The sequence below is a fragment of the Arvicanthis niloticus genome, chromosome 17, assembly GCF_011762505.2.
Source record: "Arvicanthis niloticus isolate mArvNil1 chromosome 17, mArvNil1.pat.X, whole genome shotgun sequence".
Classification (NCBI taxonomy): domain Eukaryota; kingdom Metazoa; phylum Chordata; class Mammalia; order Rodentia; family Muridae; genus Arvicanthis; species Arvicanthis niloticus.
This window is the reverse complement of record NC_047674.1, coordinates 41,859,006-41,877,807: the sequence shown is the minus strand read 5'-3', so window position 1 is coordinate 41,877,807 and position 18,802 is coordinate 41,859,006. Positions and strand designations below refer to the sequence as shown.

Genomic DNA, 18,802 nt, shown 5'->3' with positions numbered 1-18,802 from the left:
AAGGCTGTCCATGTAAAACCCAACACCAAGCACAGTGAATATACTGCAGTTAAAAAAAAAAAAAAAAAAAAAACTGAGCAATGTCTCTTGTCCTACCTCTGGGTGGAGTGTTCTGTAAATGTCTGTTGGGTCCAATGTTAGTTCAGACAGTTGTGTTTTACAAACTCTCTGTCTAAATGATCTATCCATCCCCCCTCCCATATTAGTGTATTAGAGCCCACCCCTCTTTTTAAGAAGACTATATTCTTTTTTCTCTTTTAAAAACTTTTTCATATATATACATTTTATTTATTTAATGTATGAGTGCTCTGCTGCATATATATCCATAGGCCAGAAGAAGGCATCAGATCCCTTTATAGATGGTTATGAGACACCATGTGTTTGCTTGGGAAGTGAACTCAGGACCTCTGGAAGAGCAGCCAATGCTCTTAATCTCTGAGCCATCTCACCAGTCCTAAGAAGACTATATTCTTAACAATGAGATATTTCTTGAGTTCCTCATCACTGTTTGCATAAACACATTGGCTTGCTCTGCCATCAACATGTATTTGACCTATCAACCAGACCTAATAACACTTATATCCCAGTGGACAAGCTAGACTTGTCCCATGTAGAGACCAATAGGCCCTCACTTAGTTTATGAAACTCAGATCAAAGAAGAGTTAAGTTCTAATGGTATGTTTATATCAAATGATTTCCATGTGAATTTTTTATATAGGAATTATTTGGTTAAATCAAATATGAAATGTGTATAGAATTTCTTTACATTGCTTTTTATCATGAAGCTCTGTGCTTCTTAAAGAAAAAGGTTCCATCTTGGCTATGTAGATTCGTGTTGCTCTAGATTAAAAGGATGTCCTTCTTCCTGTTTGGAAGATAGCATTTAGAAATGCAGGCATCTGTTATGACTCTCGATGGCACATTAGGTAAAAATGGTATATACTTCCTAGAAAACAGTTATGACACATACTAAAACGGGCAAAGCAATAATCTTTTCATCAAAGTGCTTTTATTTTAATTGGAGTGACATAATCAAATAACGAAAAAGAAAAATTAAGTAATTAAACATGTTCCTCACTTCCATAATATCATATTCATAAGAAATTAAAAAATTCAAATATCAGCTCACCCAACTGTTACACAAACCTGATGCAAATCTAGGCTTTACCACAAGCTCCACAGATACAGTAAGTAACCTTGGGAACAGCCACTTACAGAAGCTTATGCAAAACTTGCACATTCCAAATGATAAGAACAACCCATGGTAAATTTCAGTTAAATAAAACAGTTTACAGATGCACTAATTCTTGACGAAAAACTTGCAAACAAAAGTGCCTAGTGAACTCTCTGTGAAAGACAGCTGCTGAACACAGGCAGACCCGGGATACATCCATAGCAAAGCAGAGATCTCCGTATCTTTTTACGTAGTTTTAAAAGTTGGATAGTGTCCACCTGAGAACTTGCCAAGAGGGGAATGTGTAGGTAATTAAAGTTGCTCAGACACTAACCTAATAATCAAAAGCAAATGATTTCTGGCTTATTTCTACTCAGTGCTCCCATGGTGGTATGATTTGATCCTCACTCCAAATAGCCAACAGGTTGGTTTAGGAGGATAGAAATCATTTTGCAGTTTGAGCACACAAATTCACTGATGAGATTGGGTGATTGTCTTCTGTCAGTCAGTCAGAAGAGGAGGAAAGAGTCGTCATATGGTTAGGTGACTGACTTGAAAGACTTTCTATTCCATGCTGGTTAAACCAATATTTCAAGACTTAAACATCATTAGATCTGACCCAAAGTGTGCTTAATACAAGTCCCTGCTTCTATATTATTTAATTTTGGAGATCATAGTGTTTCTGAGGTATAAAATTCAGGTTTAAAATTAACCAGTAGAGGTGGAAAATCACTCATGGCACAAATAATTCTGAATGTCAAGGGAATTGCCTTTAAATATGTTGATGATCCTGAGAAAAAAGAGTTCAAAAATGGTACTGAGGAAGAAATGTTAGTAAGTTATTTATTTTGGTGCAAATAAAAATGGTCCTAAACAATCTTAAAACTACAAGATAATATTTGTGCTTAAGTCTCATAGGCTGTCATTTTATGAAGTAAAATACTTTCCAAGTGTGTACTAAAGTTTCTAAAAATAAACTTGTGATGCTGATGATGTGAACAGTAATATATGCTGGCTCAGTATATTTTAAATAAATTGGCTGACTGTAATACTGTATGTGTAATATACATACTCAAATCGTATTTAGAATGTTATCTGAAGAAGCATACAGTGCTTGATAGATTTGGTTATTGGAAGAGGGACTCTGTCTGGTAAATATTTGTAGTCTTAATAAATGGCAATTAATACTAACTTTCTCTTCACCAAGATTTTGTATACTGCCTTTCATTCCACATTCATAACTGAAGAGAACAAACAGGGGACAGTTGACTCTAAGAAACTTTTAGGGATTTGTGTCTTCTTATGTAAGTCTATTTGATGTGTTTTTATTTGTTCTCCAAGATCACAATTGCATAAGAGAAGATAATAATATTCCTTAGAGAGCACCCACTTAATTTATCATAAGGGAATATGAAGGGAAGAATAGTCAAGACCTGTTTAAGACATTAGCTAGTCCTTATAGACACACAAAAACAATGGTATATTTTGACATAATTAATTTGTCAGAAAGCACATGGTGTATTTAAATACTTTATTGGCACACTGATAAACGTATTATATGAGGAACATTCCTTGCGATGCTTCCTAGCTTTCTCAGAGTTCTCTCTAGCAAAGAGTCTAAGTGAATTTTATTCTCTGTTGGCTCCCTCTGGCTTTTGGTGTTGTTTATAATTCTCATCTGAAATCAATAGACTGGTCTTTTTCTTTTCATGAGCTGCCAGGAAGGTAGGTTATAAGTGCAACCTGTGAGTACTTGGAATAGACCAGTCTCAGATTCCCTGGGTGCTGTGGGGCTTGCTCTTGGTGTGAGGCTGATTAGGAAGCGTCTTCAGTGTGGCTAAGACTTAGCAGAATACAAAGAACTGCTGTAGAGCTTCAGCTGCTGAGAAGGGCTTAAGTGTAGACGGTGTTAAGAATTGCACCGTAGAGTTCCCTGACTTAGAGTCCATTCCTTTATTGCTGAGAGAGGTAACACGTTCACAGCACATGTTGAAGTTAGAGGAACTAATACCTGCAAGCATATATTCACCGGGGTTTATAATAAACGGAGTAGCATTCTGCTTAACGTAAGTGTAATAAAACCAAACCTTAAGTAGCTGATGAGGTAAGATAGTGAACAAATCAAATAGATAAAAAAAATACAACCCCCCAAATGTTACTTTTAAAATAAATAGTTATTCCAGAACACAATCGGAATTTAAATTCACCCAAAGTATTTATCCTCCTGATAAACCCTAAGTACCACAGCAAAATAAAAAGTTGTACAATTGCATCTTTATGCTTGTAAGCTTTTTATGGTCAAGCTAACACCCAGACTTGTGTTAAATTTTAAGTAGTTAGTCCTAAGTTTAGTGATGCCTATGTTGTTGAAACAAAAAGTTGACTTCTTGAGTGACAGCACACATCACTACTGGACTTGATCTTGAGTGGTTTTCCATGTAGGTGTTCCTAGCTTTGTCTTGTCTTCTGGGTCATTATTTTCTTGCTGGGTCTACTTATCTGCCCTAGTGTTCTCTGTGTCCTCTTGGAGCTGAGGTCAATTCAACCCAAAAGATGAGGTTTTCTACATGATTTTGCCCAGTGAAATGTCGATATGATAGCTCCAGCTACATTAGCAAATAGAAACAGAAATAACCTCTTTTCCTGTCTTCCATAAGACCCCCCCCCCCAATTGAACAAATTAAATACAGCAAGTGCTACTATACCTCCTGGCTGATCAATGAATGTAAGTGGCTGACATGACATTGATCCACATGACTTAATGCACAGGGTTAGTAATTAAACTCTGCTGGGAATCTCCTCATATCTCTGAGAGAAGAGGAATAAACCAGCCAGGGTGGCGAGTGTATTCCCTGCTATGAAGCCAGGATAGAAAACACCATGAGGGTTTACAAACTAGATGAGTATAGACAAGCAGGAAAATAACTGAAGAGCAAGGACAAAGGTCAGCACTGCTCAGCTCTTCCAACAGTCATTCAAATAACCTCAGCATCATTGGACTTAATTCTGACTTGAATAGAATTACCAACACTAGAGAAAAAGATGGCATTAAAATTGGAATTTTGAAAACCACTGTTCTTATTTAATATTTTTAAATAGTGCCATGTTTCTAGAAAAAACTTAGACATTGTACAAATTTAATCGTGAAGTTTATCTAGCACAATTAAGAGTTTAGACATCGTGTAATATATACATTGTCTACTTCTTGTGGCAAGCTAAGCGTTTTTCCATTTGTCGAAAGAGTATCTGTCCTGTCTGCAAGGGAGGATGAATACTCAGGTGTGTGCCTGTGTGTGCACATTAGTTACTTGAATTCAAGAGTAGCATAGGACAACCTTATAGCAGTTACTGCATATAATGCATGGGTGTATACACAGTCAATAAATAAAAGTGAAACAATCAATAAACCAAAAGTTATTGTGCCTGCCTTAGAAAGATACTGAAAATTTGGAAAACATTAATTAGTAAAATGAAATACAATTTACAAAGAATATTTACAAGATAACCAAAAAAAGTGCAAAGGCCAATGTCTGACTTAGTTGTCCACCAGACTTTTCCAGGCTTTCGGCTTCTGTGAATCTGTTCAGTTCTGAACAGATTGCCTCAAACGCCATCTTGTGGACAAAAGGAGGTATATCATAAGTTTCTCAGAACTTGAAGCTGCAGAAACAGACAACCTAAACCACAAATAATGTTTAAGACAGTCATGGAAATTGCTTTATAAGCAATTGCTGAACATCAAATGATAATTTATGTAGGCAGTATGTGATGAAATAATTCCTTAATCTCTATACATAAGCAAAATTTTAATTTCCAACTATATCATTAAATCAAGAATAAAAGTATACAAGGCTGAAGTCATTAAACAGCTCTGGTTAAGGTAAGAAGTTGAGGAATTTAAGACTGACTGTGCTTCCACTGTGGGTAGGAGTAACAGGCAATGTCTTCAGTTGGAAAGAACAATGCAAACATGCATTGGCCATTCTCATTCTCACTCTAAACGCCAAGCAGATCTTAACTGAAGACAGACCTTCTGTACAGAAGAAGTTTCTACCTAAAATTGCTAACTGATCAGGCATAAAATTTAGGACTTGAATTCAGACATCCCCATTTGCGGAAAAAAAATAGTTTCAACCTTGTCATCATGGCCTGTAATTACTTTGTATTTAAAGCATATCTGAAGCGCAAAATGAGAGCAAATGGATAATTATTTCCCTCTGCTATAAACAACCCCAGAAACAAATGGTTATTTAGAGGGATATTCCTTATCCTACTTTGGGGGCCAAATTATCCAGTTTGTTTTCACGAAGGGGTTGAGAACCTGCCAATCTCTTTGTTGTGATAATTAGACCAGGAGTTCCTTAGAGCCCTTTGTTATAGACAGAGCTGAAGCAGAAGGAAAAAAAAATCTGAAGATTATTGACAGCAGATTGAGGGTTTGTGCCGTATAATCCAGTCCCATCTCTCTGGTTATGTCAGATTCAGTCACATGTCCCAATTTTTAAAAATTAGCTTGACTCACCGTGACAGGCCACTTTTCAACATGTATCATGTGACGTTCTAGCTCCTACACTCTGAAGTCATAAGAACAAATCTAAATCCTTGAAACAGGAATAAGCCAGCCACACATTCACAAAAATTAGAAAAAGGAGGAGTAATAACTATCTAATTTGTAAGAAAGGATTCTGCTCTGTGGAACTAAAGTGAATATAATTTACAAGACAAGAAAATGAGTTGCATCTTTGTATACATATCAATTGACCAAACCCCCCAACCCAAATTTATTACTCAACCCCCACACCAGCCAAATATTCATGAAAATATTAGAATTATAAAATAAATAGTTTTGAATAAGCCAAAACGCAAAAGGATAAAAACCCGTCAATTAATATGAAAAATAATCTTTGAAAACATAGAAAAGTCTTTGCTATACAGCAAATTCAAGTAAATTAATATGTGTCAGGTAAAGTGTATGTTTTCAGAAAATTCAACAAACTGGAAGCTCAAAATATACACATAGCACCAGCTTTTCACCTTATGTACATTTTGGGAGGGCTAGATTATCATTTGCCTATGAAGATGCATATGCAAATGTTTGCATCCTCAATTGTGTAAGTTTAAAACACAGCACCATTGTAGGTATTGCATACGAAAGAAAACAAAGGAATAAGCAAGTTTAAGTCTAAAACATTGAAAATAAATAAAGTAGACTTGGAAAATAAATAAACTTGGATCGAAATATACAGCAAAACTCAATATGAAGTACCTAAAAAGTTATTTTATGCACAGCCATGTTGACAGTACCGGGCCAGCAGCTCATCTGTTTATAATGAAAACCAGTTCAAATCATGGGTGCATTTAAACAAACTCTGCCTTATGTCAGGCATGCTTCCCAGGAAAACACCGTTCACAGCTTTTCCCACTTTCAGTGGGTTGCTTTTCTAAACCCCATTGTCTTTTCTCAATGAACAGGCCGAAAGCATCCTCTTATCCTGTGCTCTTTGATGCATGTGACTGAAGAGCTCTCGTGGCGCGCGCTCAGCTTCCGTGGTACCCACCAGCTAAATCTCAGCAACGCCCTTGTGCCTTGTTCTCGATAGTCTAGGAAATCAGTTGTTTCCCACCCAAGGTTTCTCCAAGCAATGAATAGGTAGGGAGAAAAAAACCAAAAAACAAAAAAACATTCAGCCAAGATCACTGGGACTTTGCTTCCGTTCAGAGCATGTTTCTTTCTTTCCTCCAGGTAGGAGGATGCCACCTAGCGCTTTGATGCTTAAAGCACTCCACTGCGAAGCTAAATCCCTCACCCCTGAGCATATGGGTTTGAAGCATGTAGTGACTTCCGGGTGGAATCTCTTGACTTTCCTCTGCTGAGCCAGACCTTTCGATGGTTTCTGAGAAAACAGTCTCCTTAGGAGCACGAGGGCTTCACGTACTCAACACGCCTTTGCTCACACTCCACCCTCGTTTTCCAAGACGAGTACTCCTCTTTCCCGGCCATTACAAATCCTGTGCTTTTCTCTGATGGTGGGTCTAGGGGTCGAAAAGTCAGAAAAACTAATGCATAAAATCGCACAAAGGTCTTGCCAACCTGCTAAGTACCAAAGCTTGCCAACTACCAAAGACAGCCTGGAGCCTTCAACACCAATCACCTCTTCGGGAAAACCACTTTGAGTTCACTATAGGAGACTCACAGACATGGCCATAGGGTTATGTTGGCCCTTCATTTTTTCATGTAGTATATGTTCGCGCCAGTGAGGAGCGTTCTGAATTGACCTCATTGCTAGGAAGTTACAAACACATTTCAGTAGTTGGCTATGATGATTTTGGGGGCTCCCTGATAAAGAGTCTCCCATAGTTGTTTTTTTTAATAAGTTAAAAGCAAATCTCTTATTGCATATTTTTTTTCTGTATAAATCGAATGAATGAGGATGGTATAAGACTTCTTGTAAAAATCAGTCCTAAGACAGTCAAGAGCAGTAATGTATTACTTCAATCTCAAAAGAGCTGAAAAAAATCTTGAGCAATGATAATAAATTTAAACACGAAGAAAATAAGCAAGATAAATTAGAAAAGTGAAAATTCAGGAATCAAAAGCTAGTCATGTTGACGAGTCCACAAAGTGTATGTCGTCTGTGTACCAAGTCATCTCATGTGATTTCTTCCGAAGAGCCTGGGACAGGCTCGCTTGCATTTTTCTCATGAAGCAGTAGAACTCAGAGCCACCATAAAGCAGAACATATGGAACCAAGTTGGCAACATCTGAAAATGCAGTTACTGTCAGAATAGGACTCAGATGGCTGCTTTGGATGTCTGCCCTGCATCAGAAAAATAAAATAAAGCGGTCCAAAGCTCGTAAGCCTCGAGAGCACGTGGTTGGGAAGCCCGCGTTGTCGGCTCAAGTGGCATGGAGATATCACCAGATACTCTTGTCTCCCTCCGTCTTTTTCACTTCCCACCTCCCTGCTGATGGGCAGGAGGCACGGGATAGAAGCAATCTTCTGGATTACATCTTCCACTGGGTCCTGGGGGTCCTTGAGGCCCCGGGGCACCTGGTGAGCCCGGCAGACCCACTGCTAAGGAAATAAAACACACCATGAGATTTTGGGTCAAATGTGACCCTGTCTGCTCCCTTTTCTCCTTCAGTTGAACATGTAAGGTCCACAGGGGACAAAATGCCTCTCCGGAGAAGACTGCATGCATAGAGATAATAAGTCTGTTACCTGAAGACCCAGGAAGACCCGGACTCCCTGGCAGCCCAATTCCAGGTTCACCTCTTTCTCCCTTCTGTCCTCGGTAGCCTGGACGAGAGACAAATACAAAAGGAGGTGTGAAAGAAGGAGTGTCCGGCACTGACATGCGCGCGAAAGTACTGCTTCCCAAGTCCTGCTGTTAACGTCATTTCTTCACTCACCATGAATTAGTATGCACTCACATTTATGCATTACACATAAAAGTAGATTGCACACGACAAAGCATGGAGAACCTGGTAATTATGCAGGCAAACCACGATTTTGATAGATTTATTTTTAAAAATAATAAAAATCAATCTTGAAAAAAATACATCTTAAGTACTTTGGGAATTTCTCGAGCTCATCTCTCCTAGCATAGCTAAAATGTCTGATCCTTAGCATTTAAATGTCATAGAAAAGCATTTTGTGTTTTTAATCTTACACTGACTTGATCCAAATTTGTGTTCTGTTGATATTGACATTATGAGTCGCTTGTTCCTTTATTTCATTTAATTAATTATTTATTAAATATTTAGTTCATTTAATTATTACACTAAAGCCTATATTTGTATGCTGTCTTTTCTCATACACAACGAAATTCTTTCTGTGTATGTCTTTCCCATTATGTGTACCTAGACCCCCATCAGGATTTCTGTTGAAGAGGGCTCATACATTTATCATCACCATATAAGAGAAGATATGAATAATGTATTTAAGTATTATGCATAGTGCCAATATCTCACTATCAAAAGCTTGGTTTGCTAAAACTTTTAACTATCAGTGTGTGTCTGAAGGTTCTCTGTGCTTTACTGTGCCCAACCTAGTATTTATGTTTTATGTATGATAAATGTGAACTGGATAATTAATATATGGTGAGTGGAGAAGCATCATCATGAACTCAAAAAACAGTTCTAGCTTCTGCAGACATTGCATTCACATGGCCATATGCCACCCCCCACCCCCACCCCCCACACAATGTGTTCAGCTTCTCTTGTTTTCCTCTACTAACTGGCAGCTGAGTTCTTTGGACATTTTGACTTATAATCAAGTCCTATTTCCAAGGGCTGCCAACTGCTATTTTTTTTTTTTTTTTTGGATAGTTCAGAACTATCTAAGAACTATCAACTATACCATGAGCCACTGGATTAAAAAAAAAAAGTTTTCCTGGATTTAGAACTGATAATATCTAAACTTTAAAAACTCAAAAAGAACAGTGACTCTCAGTACTATTAAAATCGATAGTGTGTGTGCAATCTCCTCCCTTCCCCATCCTCTTCCTCCTCCTCTTGGTTTTCTTCTATTAAGTCTACATGTGGGTTCTTTCTGAAATGACCAGGGTTTATATGTGTAGCATTTGTTTCTCCAAGTTTCCACCAATTCTCTTTTGAAAACATCAACTACATTTTGTAAAATATTCTTCTGCAAAACCTCACCCAAGAAGGTTCGATTCATTAGGAAAGTTTATCATCATTTATATAGGACAGCTAAGCTGGGTTAGGACTTTCGAGTTCATTACTCTTGAGCTGTGGCAATCGGGCCCTGTGTTGCAGACCCCTTCTGGGAGAGACAGAACACAGAGTGGTGCTTTCTTCTTGCACAGTGGGAAGGCCACAGTAACGGCCTAGCATGAGGGCTAAAATAAAAATTCTATAGAAATGCTTTTGACTTTTAAAAAGACATCAGTCATCAATCTCTTGGGAGTCTAGGAGGATGCACACAAAATGGCCTCCATAGAGTCCTCCCTAAATGAGCACCCACTGTCTTTAAGAAGATTGGGTTATTGGAAGAATATCCATCATTTTTCATTTGCAAGTCTTTTTAGGAGAATGGTCTCCCTTGGGCACATATGATGGCCTCATATCAATTCTTTCCTTGCCTCTACAATCTCCTGCTTTGCAGAATAAACACAGGACACTTCACAAGGTCTTTTTTTTTTTTTTTTTTTTTCCCTTCTTTAAACATATGAAGAGAATGAAGGTGATAAAAAGACCTCTCCTGGTGCATATTTAAATTAAAATGGATTTCTTTCCTGACATGTACTATTAAAAACCCATGCATCTTTTAGATGAGCTTCCACCAGACATAGTTCCCAAGTGGCCAGGGTACCCTGGAACATAGCTCAGCAGACACATTTCCTAACCCTTTCTGTGCCGTGGTTTGCACTTCACCCTTTTGTCAGACTCAGTTGTTGTGAGACACGAGGAAGAGGGCTAACCCAGCCAACAGCATTTAAGGCTGACACGGATACTTTTTTCCTTCTTTTTAAACAGAAGAGAGAAGCACATTAGAATCATATATATGGCTTCATCCTCTGAGAACTTTATATTTACTTATTACCAGAGAAAACCCTTCAATTTCTAATGCCCACCCAGAGAAGCAGCAAAAATCCAATAGCAGCTGCCACCTTCTCCCCTGCTGCCCCTCCTTCTCCCTCTTTCCCTCCTCCTCTCTTTTTCTTCCTCTCTCTCCTTCTCCCTCCTCTCCTTCCTCTCCCTGCTCTCCCTCCTTCCTCCCCATCTTCTTTCTTTTCTCCCATGAGATTTCTTTGTGTCTTTTAGAGGTATCAGTACAGTATGACTATAGGCAAAATTCTTTTAAAATGAATCTCATTTTTTGTAAGCCATACTTTCTGCTGTGTTTCTGGAAACTTTAATATTATAAGAGTTGAAGTGTCAATCAATGGCTTGTAGTCAAGATATATTCACTGTCAGAAATCCCACGGGGGAACCAAAGGCTGAGGCAACCCCTTCTATGTATGTTTGTTGTAAGAAGATACTCTGGTGGGACAGAAGTTTTGTCCATTTTAATAGAACTTGTTTTAAGAAAACTGGAAACCATGTGGAGAAGTCCTTCAAACTCAAGAGTCACACCTCAGATCTCCTTTATAAATAATAGTCTGTGTTGAACACATAGCAGTGAGCTAACTCCACAGAAATCCCTTAAAAGGGGGGACATCATCTTTTGATCAGTTGACTCAGTAGCAAAAATAAGCCTTGTTTTTCTTTTTTTTTTTCAACATCCAAAGCTTTTTTATTAACAGGAAGACCCAAAGTTAGTTTTTGTAGCCTCGGCTGGCCCTTCGGCCTCTGGCACGTTCGAACTTCCGGCCCTTGGAACGGACATAGGGTTTGGTGTGGCTGTGTGGGGTTCCTGGGGCCTTGCCAAAATGTCGGTACACCTCCCGGCCCTTCCGAGGAGCAGACAGGAGCGCAGTGCCTCGGCCCTTGGGAGACTCCAGAGCCAGCTGGTCTTACCCCCAGCCTTGAGGATGTGACTTCGGCCCGGCTGGTCACCCGCAGTGCACACACCTTTAGCTTGGGCACTTCCAGAATCTGCACATCATCTGTGACCGTCCCCACAACCACAGCGGTCTTGTTCTCCCAGCCAGGAAGCTTCATCTTTTGGATCATCCGGGACAGGGACAGAGGTGGCCGGTTGGTGCGGCTCATGAACAACCTCTTCAGCACAACCTGATTGAAGGTGGAGTTGGTCCGTCTGGCCAGAAACCTGTACAGCTTGACTAGCAGCTGCAAGTAGATATCCTGGCTCTTGGGCTCCTTGCGCCGAACCTTTCGGTCCTTGTGGCGAATGTCAACACCCATGATGGCGCCTCTTGCTCAGCCAGGTCCAGAAAGCAAGCCTTGTTTTTCAAAGACCTCACTAATATTGTTGACTTAGAATTGTCTCTGACTGAGAACCTTGGGGATGGACCTTCCCAACACTTCGGATGTTGCCTGGAGCTAGTAGCTTGTGTGGGAAAGGTGACTTTGGTCTGAACTTTGTTTTACAAAATCACTGAAATTTTCCATTTTTTTTTTTTTTTTGTGTTCTCTTGGACTACCAGGATCTGAAAGATCCATCCAATATTTTCTACTGGTATCAGCAGGGCTTATCCTTCATGTGGTTAGAACATCACATATTCAGATGGCTTTTAAAGGCCTTTCCAGTTCTTATACACCCTGACTTCAGAAGAGACCCAATGAATAAGAGGTAATAAGCACTTTCTGAATAGGTGTATATACACACAAAAGCCTGCTTCTGAATCTACATGCCTCCCTTCCTTCAACTGTGAGTCAAATCTCCTGACCTAAGACAAATGGAAGATGGGTATTTAAGAAAACTACAGTGCCGCTTTTGGCTATTTTGTAGGTTGCTTTTTCTTCCACCCTTCTACACCACTCTTCTTCCACCCTATCAACCCTCTAAAATTAGTCAGGGGAGAAAAAAGGATAGAAGGAGATGACAATATTGTTGGGGTACTTCAACTTGAAGGGCATCAAGTTCCTTGGTGCAAGTTTGATCTTCGCAATCAGGATAGCTAATTTCTTTTTCTCATCTCTTCATGCACGACTACTTAACAAACTGCAACAAACCACAATCAACAGCATCCATCCACCAAACAGCCCCTTTGTTGAGGATCTAGCATTTATATTTCCTCTGAAAAGTCTCCAGAATTCTAACCATCCCACACTTTCAGAAACTGCAGCTGGCAAAATCATTCTCCTGCTAGAGCATGAGACAAATCATAATCACCTGCTGTGAAGCAGCCCCATATCCCCATAACTGGAATTAAAATGAAAATATATTCTCAAAATATTTCTCTGTCTCCCTGTCTCTCTGTCTCTCTGTCTCTCTGTCTCTCTGTCTCTGTCTCTCTCTCTTTCTCTCTCTCTCTCTCTCTGTGTGTGTTTAAGAAACCAGAATTCTCACTACACTTCAGTGGTCTTGAAGCTGAGCATAGAGGCCAGGTCTTACTGCTGATTCCCTATTTAACTTCCTTTGACTTACATCTTTCACAATAATCAGGTGCAGTATGTTTTCCTTTATTGTGCATTTGGAGGTCAGCAAAAGGGCTTTATGGTAGCTACTTCCTTCAGCCTGTCCACTGTGGAATGGAAACTGTACCTGGACAACCCCATAGTGACAGGAACAACCCAAGGCAATAATGACCTTTGTAGAAGAGTAAAGCACCTTGCTCAGGTGGCTAAAACTGGATCTTCAACCCCTGACCACAAATCTATACCTGTACAGAAGTTCCCATCAGTCTTCAATCACCAGTCTATGTAAGTACCAACCCCCAGCCTCCTGACAGCATAGCCTGTTGAGACAAAATGGTTCTCATCTTCTGGTCACTTAGTTCAGCATACTAGGTCTTTCTCGATTGCCTTGCTTTGGACTGTCTTCTTTCTTGGGGCTCCAACCATGACAGACTAAGTACTCCAACCAACAACTTCCTTCCTTACAAAGCCTTCCATAGCTGACAGTGCTTGTTGCCCTGGAAGCAGTCTCTACTGCTCCCCATCTTCATACTGACTCCAAATGCCCAGAGACCACTGCCTCTGGTAAGTTGAGGGACTCAAGCAAAAGTGTCTAAAATACTAAGACCTCCCATCTCCTCCACAGGCTAGCAGGGCACTGTGTCTAAATGGGAACTATTATGGACTTCAGCCAGAATCTGGAAACCCACTGGCTGGTGTCTGGGATTCATCTTCTTCATGGCATGGGTCCTTGTGACTATTTTTGAGAGTGGATTTTCTAGTGTCTGCTTTTCTGTTCCTGTCATGTATAAGAATTGGGAACGTGGTAAAGGGGATATACTGTCTATCCTCAAGTGGATTACATGCACAGATGGTAATTAAAAATGGTTTCTGGAGTAGAATTTAATTCAACTCCAAAAAGGTAAACTTCCCAGAATGCTTAGGGACAACTTTGGTGGTAGCAAGGGTGCCCTGTGGCTGTAGCTTCTCTAACCTTGTTTTTGTGATTCATATTCAGTAAATTTGGCATTTCTCTATCAGAATTCATGAATCATCTAAACACAGGTCTATCCAGTCAGCATGCAGATTGCCAACCATATTTTTTTTTAACAGAACAGCTGTGTCAGAATAACTGAATCAAGTAAAACTTAAGAGCGTTTGTCTTCTCCAGTTGTCATCATTATTTTCTTTGCCAACATAAGTTTGGATTTAAAGTCTTTAGAAGTCACACAAAGTGTCCTTTAAAGATCAAAGGTTATTGTAGTTATCTGCCCAAGACCTACACAAGATCAAGCATCCAAAAATTTCGGCAAAGATGGTGTAGATCATCCCTAGGCCCTACCCTTTATATGGGAACTATTGGCAGTGGCTACTTGCTAGGGAAGGAGGACTCACTCTCATGGAGGTTGTGGCCACTTAGTAAGCCTTCCATATGCCAGTGCTACCATGTGCACACAGGCACAGTGCATCCAGTGCGTCCATTCGCCTGTGTGCATATGGTAGCACCAACTGAAATAAGTGACTTTTTTTTTTTTTTAAAGAGAGGGATTTGGGAAGACCCATGTTGAGGGGTCATGGGAACAGTTAGATGGGGAAGTGAGTAAATATAATAGTATTGCACTGTATACATGTACGAAGTTCTCAGAAAGAAAAACAAATTAAAAGATTACGTTTATGCTTTAAAAGTTACTTTCTGTAAAAATCTACTATAGCATCAGTCTAAACTTCCCCAATTAGGTGTGAGCCCCAAATGACTATTCGTAGCAGAGTTGCCCAAGGCTCTTTTTTTTTTTTTTTCCATTTTCTTTAGGGCTCTCAGATGAGGAATCTCACCTAACAGTAAGATGGCTACAGAAACAACTCTAGGATTCCTCTGTGACAATGACAGAGAAGCAGACAGCATGATTGTTATTCTGGATATCATGAAAATGAACTCAGTGTAGTAGGTATATCCATTTTAAATTTGAAGTAGTAATAATTAACATTTATCACTAGAAAATAAAACATTAAAAAGATAGTCCACAACATCCATACACACACACACACACACACGCACACACACACACACTTTACTTGCAATTAGAATATTATAAATATTGAGGATTATGACAAGCACATATTATATTTGTAATAGCCTTACCTTGGGGCCCCGGATCTCCTGGAGGTCCAGGTAACCCGTCCTTCCCTGGTGGGCCAGGCCTCCCATGAGCTTGAGCAGACAACATTGCTGCTGGCAGCTTAAGCTGGGATAGAAACACAGCCATCCTCTCTTCATTTATGAAAGAAAAAAAATACAGCATGTGATGGAAGTGTCTTTATATTAAAGCATTTCCAAACATTTTAACATGAAGTTGAAAAAAATTCAATTTATAACTGAAGCACATATTCCATACCAACTGGTTTGCCTGCTGTGCTTTTTGATAAAATATATAGAATAAATTGCATGGAGTTGTTTAAAGACAGAAGCAGAACAGATGGGTCATTCAGAAGATCTAGAAATTACCAGTGATCCTGGAACCCAGCAGTGGGTTGGCCAGAACACTTGCCCAATTAACTTATGGTTATGACTTGTGGAGAAATTTTTTAAAGAATTGATTTAAGAATGCAAAATATTTATTTCTAGCCATATATTGAATGTGTAGCAATCTTAAGTATATTCACAGATTCTGTAATGCCCACTTCCATGGTGAGAACCAATCCCTGTGTTTTGAGTGATTACTAGATTTACCTTTCTTATGAGAAGAAAAAGCAGAATAGACAATGTGTAACAATGGTCATAAAGGAGCTTTCCAGTTACTGCTCAGTTGCTAACCCCATGGGAAGTCCATTGACGAGGGGTATGTAGTGGGGGCATTCAGTATGCTGTCCTGTACAGCTATGCTTGGGAACTTGGAAGTTTCTACCTTTTCCCCAAGTCAAGTAGCAAAATGGCTACAGCTTCCTAGGGTCCTGTCTGTGACCTTACCCCAGATTTAGAGGCTGAAGAATATGACTAAGTAACACTTCAAGTTGTTGACCCTTTGGACTCACTAACATGTGAAGGGATTGTATTTTCTCACATGGCAACAGATGACTTGAACAATACTGTGTTTTCCACAGAAACGTTTAGTCACTGCAAAGCTGTCTTTGGCTTCACTTCCCCACTTCAGCTCTATAGTAGGCAAATAATGGCATAAATAATTTTTACTTTTTTTTTTTTTTTTTTTTTTTAGACAGGGTTTCTCTGTGTAGCCCTGGCTGTCCTGGAACTCACTCTGCAGACCAGGCTGGCCTCGAACTCAGAAATCCGCCTGCCTCTGCCTCCCAAGTGCTGGGGTTAAAGGCGTGTGCCACCACTGCCAGGCCTAATTTTTACTTTTAAAAGAAGGAATCCTACACTCCCTCATTATTATGCACTTGCTGGTTGTGTGTCTAGCTGGTGTGGCCTTTATTCAATCAGGTTGTTAGGAGGATGATAACATTGGTAAAAGGAAAATCGATTCATCATTGCTGCAGATGAACTGCTTCCCTTTGAATGTAGTGGCAGCAGTAAAAAACAGAAAATGTATCTGTGCGTCTCTGTGAGCCTAAGAAAACGTTGTAACAGAGGAGGAGACAAATCACAGGAAATGAACACATTATCCATGTTGCTAGGAAGAGCAGGTAAATAAATATATGCCATGTTTTTGTTTAAGCATCAAGTGAGACGTCTTTATGAGGTAAGTCTTTATGTTTATTCCTAACACAGGATGCTTTTCCAAGAAGCACACCATAGGCATCACCATGTATGCATTTAATGGACTGCATGGAACACAACGCTGTCTATAGGCATCCTGGAGAAAGTGCCCAGAGATGACAGAGAACATTAACTGAACAGACCCTCTCAGGGGCTCATCATTAGCTCCTGAAAACACCTGAACAGTTGGTACATAGGCATGCAACTACTAAGTCTCAGACAGTGATTAATGTCATGATACACTGAGATGAAAGCAAGCATGCAATGCTGAAAGTCAGCATGTTGGGGCTTACTCAGTGGGTAAGGGTAATTGCTGCCGAGCATAGGGATTCAAGTTCAAATCCCCAGCATTTGTGTAAAAGTTGTGTGGGTTTGTGTGCATCTGTAACCCCAGCGCTGAGGAGGTCAGAGACAGGAAGATTACTGAGACCCCTAGTGATCATCAGCCTATCATGAAAAGCAAAGTCTAAGTTCAGTGAGAGGGCATGTCACAAGGGAATAAGAAGAGGGTGATAGAAGAGGACATTTGACATCTCTGTAGCCCCTGTGCCACATGAGACATATCCCAACCAACCCCTACCCTGCATACAACATCCTTACACACACACACACACACACACACACACAAAGAAATGAGAAACTAGATGTGTTAATGAAACTTAAAAGAACCACAAAACAAGGAGGTTCAAAGTATGAAACTATGAGTAAGAATGTTCACTTTAATACTGAGGTGGATGCTTACAGCCAACCATTGGACTGGGCACCGGATCCCCTATGGAGGAGTTAGAGAAAAGACTGAAGGAGTTGAAGGGGTTTGCAACCCATAGGAAGAACAACACTATCAACCAACCAGACCTCCAGAGCTCCCAGTAACGAAACCACCAATCAAAGAGTACACATGGAGGGACCCATGGCTCTAGCCACATATGTAGCAGAGGATGGCCTTGTCAGGCATCAATGGGTGGAGAAGCCCTTGGTCCTGGGAAGGCTTGATGCCTCAGTGTAGGGGAATGCTGGGGCAGTGGGGCGGGAGTGGGTGGGTGGGCATCCTCATAGAAGCAGGACGAGGGAGGACGGGATAGGGGGTTCCCAGTGGGGAAACAGGATAACATTTAAAATGTAAATAAATAAATTATCCAATAAAAATTTATTTTTCAATTTAAAATTAACTTCTGAACAGGGCATATTATTAATTAACTTAACAAAGCATTCTTGATTTTATTTTTAATTACTTTTTTTTTTTTTTTTTAAATCAAGGTCTCATGCATTCCAGGCTGGCCTTGAACTCCTGGCATTCTAGTCGTGACTCCACCACACCTGAGAAAACATTCTTTGTAGTGGGACCTGGGATTAGGGATTGTGGACTTTCTCACCAACTACTTTTGTTCTGGAATTAAAGAATTTAATCATTTAGGCTTATCATTTAAGCGAGAACTCTTAGCATGTTTTATAGGCACATGTATTATAGAGCACGTCAACAGAGCACCTTCAGCTGTTTGGAATAGTCTCAGATGCCAGATTAGAAATCTGTCAGCTGCTGCAGGACAGTTATTGTCACTACTGAATTGCTGGCTATTAATTTCTCATAGAGCACTGCTCCATTAAATTCCATCTCAAGAGAGTACTTAGTATTTTAATCTGGAATCTGTTTTGACAACAGCATGAATTCACTTACAAATAAAATCTGCCCCTGCGCCCCTTAAACTTGCTTTGGTTGTGTTTTATATATGGTCATTGTGAAAGTCTAATATATGAATGATTGGTTTTAAAATAGAAAGTTAGAAGAAGTGGAGTCTTGCCATGGCAAGAAGAAACAAAGTGGTTAATGTTTCTCCCTGCCACAAACCTGACTGCATAGGGGTTGATGTGAAAAGTATCCCCTCTCCAGGAAAAAGGCATCAGGATGGGTATGGCCCTCATGCCT

General features: G+C 39.8%; 1 protein-coding gene and 1 pseudogene across 1 annotated transcript in view; both read right to left on the bottom strand.

The window, feature by feature from the left end:
* Positions 1-4,301: 4,301 nt before the first annotated feature.
* Positions 4,302-18,802, bottom strand: part of Col19a1 (collagen type XIX alpha 1 chain) — a 302,656-nt gene continuing 288,155 nt past the window's right edge. The window contains exons 49-51 of the mRNA XM_034521315.2: positions 15,304-15,432; positions 8,398-8,475; positions 4,302-8,250 (exon numbers count right to left, since the gene is read on the bottom strand). Of these exons, the coding sequence (XP_034377206.1) occupies positions 8,123-8,250; positions 8,398-8,475; positions 15,304-15,432 (335 nt within the window). The 3' untranslated portion in view covers positions 4,302-8,122. The remainder of the gene's footprint in view (positions 8,251-8,397; positions 8,476-15,303; positions 15,433-18,802) is intronic.
* On the bottom strand, positions 11,444-12,050 carry LOC117722308 (large ribosomal subunit protein eL18 pseudogene; annotated as a pseudogene).